The sequence below is a fragment of the Nanorana parkeri genome, unplaced genomic scaffold, assembly GCF_000935625.1.
Source record: "Nanorana parkeri isolate BGI_ZX_2015 unplaced genomic scaffold, ASM93562v1 scaffold15, whole genome shotgun sequence".
Classification (NCBI taxonomy): Eukaryota; Metazoa; Chordata; class Amphibia; order Anura; family Dicroglossidae; genus Nanorana; species Nanorana parkeri.
In genome coordinates, this window is record NW_017306283.1 from 719,568 (window position 1) to 721,708 (window position 2,141).

General features: G+C 54.6%; 1 protein-coding gene across 1 annotated transcript in view; it reads right to left on the reverse strand.

The window, feature by feature from the left end:
- Positions 1 to 2,141, reverse strand: part of LOC108788491 (voltage-dependent L-type calcium channel subunit alpha-1F-like) — a 72,323-nt gene that overhangs the window by 5,809 nt on the left and 64,373 nt on the right. Inside the window, 1 exon segment of the mRNA XM_018558251.1 lies at positions 252 to 335. Within this exon segment, the coding sequence (XP_018413753.1) occupies positions 252 to 335 (84 nt within the window).

The following is a 2,141-nucleotide window of genomic DNA, read 5'->3' on the forward strand; positions in this document are numbered from 1 at the left end:
TATGTAGAAGGTTGGAAGATGAATGTGTGACAGTCTCAGCCCCGGGGGACGGAGGTGTGGTGATGCGGAGCCACCCCTCAACCTGCGGCCCCCGGTATACAGATACAGGACGGGCCGGGCGACGTAAATACGGCGGCGGACGCAGCTTTCACCGCGTGTGAATGCGCCTCCCGGAAGGTGACGGTGAAATGACCGGAATGTCTAATTGAATAGAATGTAACCACATCCAGATCCACCGGCCCGGCACTCACATTGACTTCGGTGACGGCGATGTCCACCAGGCTCCCCACCACGATGAGAGCATCGAACGTGTTCCAGGCGTCACAGAAATAATGCTGAGAAGAGATGGAAGAGGCGCGGCGGCGCGTTACAAGGAATCGTAATAACAATAAACGCGGTGACCTGAACATTCAACAAACCTGATATTTAAAGTCCAACAGAACCGAAACAATCACCTCAATACATTACAACTGAAGGAGTGCAAAGTCTGACATATTGTTCTATTTAGGGAGCAGCCACAGCCAGAATGGAAAAGCCCGCCCCCTGCCAGCGTGCTGTAAATAGAGGACCGTGGCTCTGTGTGTGGAAGCAGCGCTCTCTCTGCAGAGGTCTGACACACCCCCTTGCTAAGCCAGGGCTCTCCAATCAGCAGGGAGAATGAGCGTGGCTGATTGATCAGCTCTGACTCAGCCGGGGGGAGGAGAAGGTGAGACCACTGCTTCCACACAGTTCTTATTCTGTATGTAGGGACTGTACACAGTACCATTTCTCTTGTCCTGTATGCCGGGTGTCATTCTCGGTATCTGTTCTTATTCTATATGTATGGACTCTGCACAGTACCACTTCTCTTGTCCTGTATGCCGGGTGTCATTCTCGGTATCTGTTCCGTATGTATGGACTCTGCACAGTATTTCTTCTCCCTTTCTAAATATAAGCAAGCTACAAATATAGTCCTTGTATGCGGTGAGAAAAAAAATCAGGTGAAGGTCACGCCCCCTCGAATAAGCCACACCCCTAGAATAAGCTACACCCCCTAGAATAAGCCACGCCCGCTCAACCCAATCTATCTTTTTAGTGGAAAGGTGGCAGAGGATCACAAAAAGCTGATGTATAATCAGATGAAACCTCAGCATCACCCGCATTGTAACACAGCTGAGTATCTACTTATTGATTGCAGCTGCCCCCTACTGGCTGTCAGGTGGTACTGCACCTACAGTGGAAATTTATATTCCTGAACATTTTCCCCAATCTGCGCCGGGCTTGGCTGAATAATGGCGCGGCAATGGTAAGGCTGCTTGTTAGACAGTCTGTCTGTATGCTGCAGGAGCCACATATTATATATTCCCGCATCGCTTCTCGGCCTTTTGGCTAAGATCAAGTATAGTGTCTGTACTTATCAGTGGCGGGAGGGGAAAGGAGCCGCTGTACTGGTCTTTTGGCTAGTATGGTTGGTCTCTGAGTACCCTGCCTGGTGACCGGGGTTCCTAAAAGCCCCGGCAATGGGGAGGAAACCGAATGAGCGTCCACTCACGTAAGAGTGGGGTGGGGGGGGGAGTCGGGAGTACTCCTCGGCGCTGGGTTCTGGCAGGGCCCAGTACCTCCTGATTTGGACGGGTCTACCTTGTCTGGCCATGGGCTTGGAGGGCACGAAGCCTGTGGTACTGTGCCCCCTGAGAGTGGCGTCTCAAGGGAGTGCCGGAAAGTCACTTGGGTTTGGGACGCCACTTGATTTACCAGCACCAGTGGCGTCACAAGGGGGGTGCGGCCCACCAAAGGGGGGTGGAGGGGTGACACCCCGTCACAAGGGTGGGTGGAGGGGTGACAGCAAAATTACTGACAGTCATGTTGCTGTCACCCCTTATGAAATGTCGGGCACTTGGTCACGGGCCGAGAGCCCGACAGTGTCAGGAGAGAGGAGGGGACCCGGCGGCATACCTCATCCCGCCGGGTGACTGTCCCCTCCTCTCTCTGCCGGCATCCATCACCAAGATGGCCGCCGGCAGGCGTCAAAAAGAACACTGCGCACGCTCGATGGCGTCTTCGCGCATGCGCGGCAACATCGCGTGCGTGATGACGTCACGGCGGGGTGTCACCCGGTCCCCGCCCCCGGGTGAGACCCACCCTCGGGACGCCACTGCTCT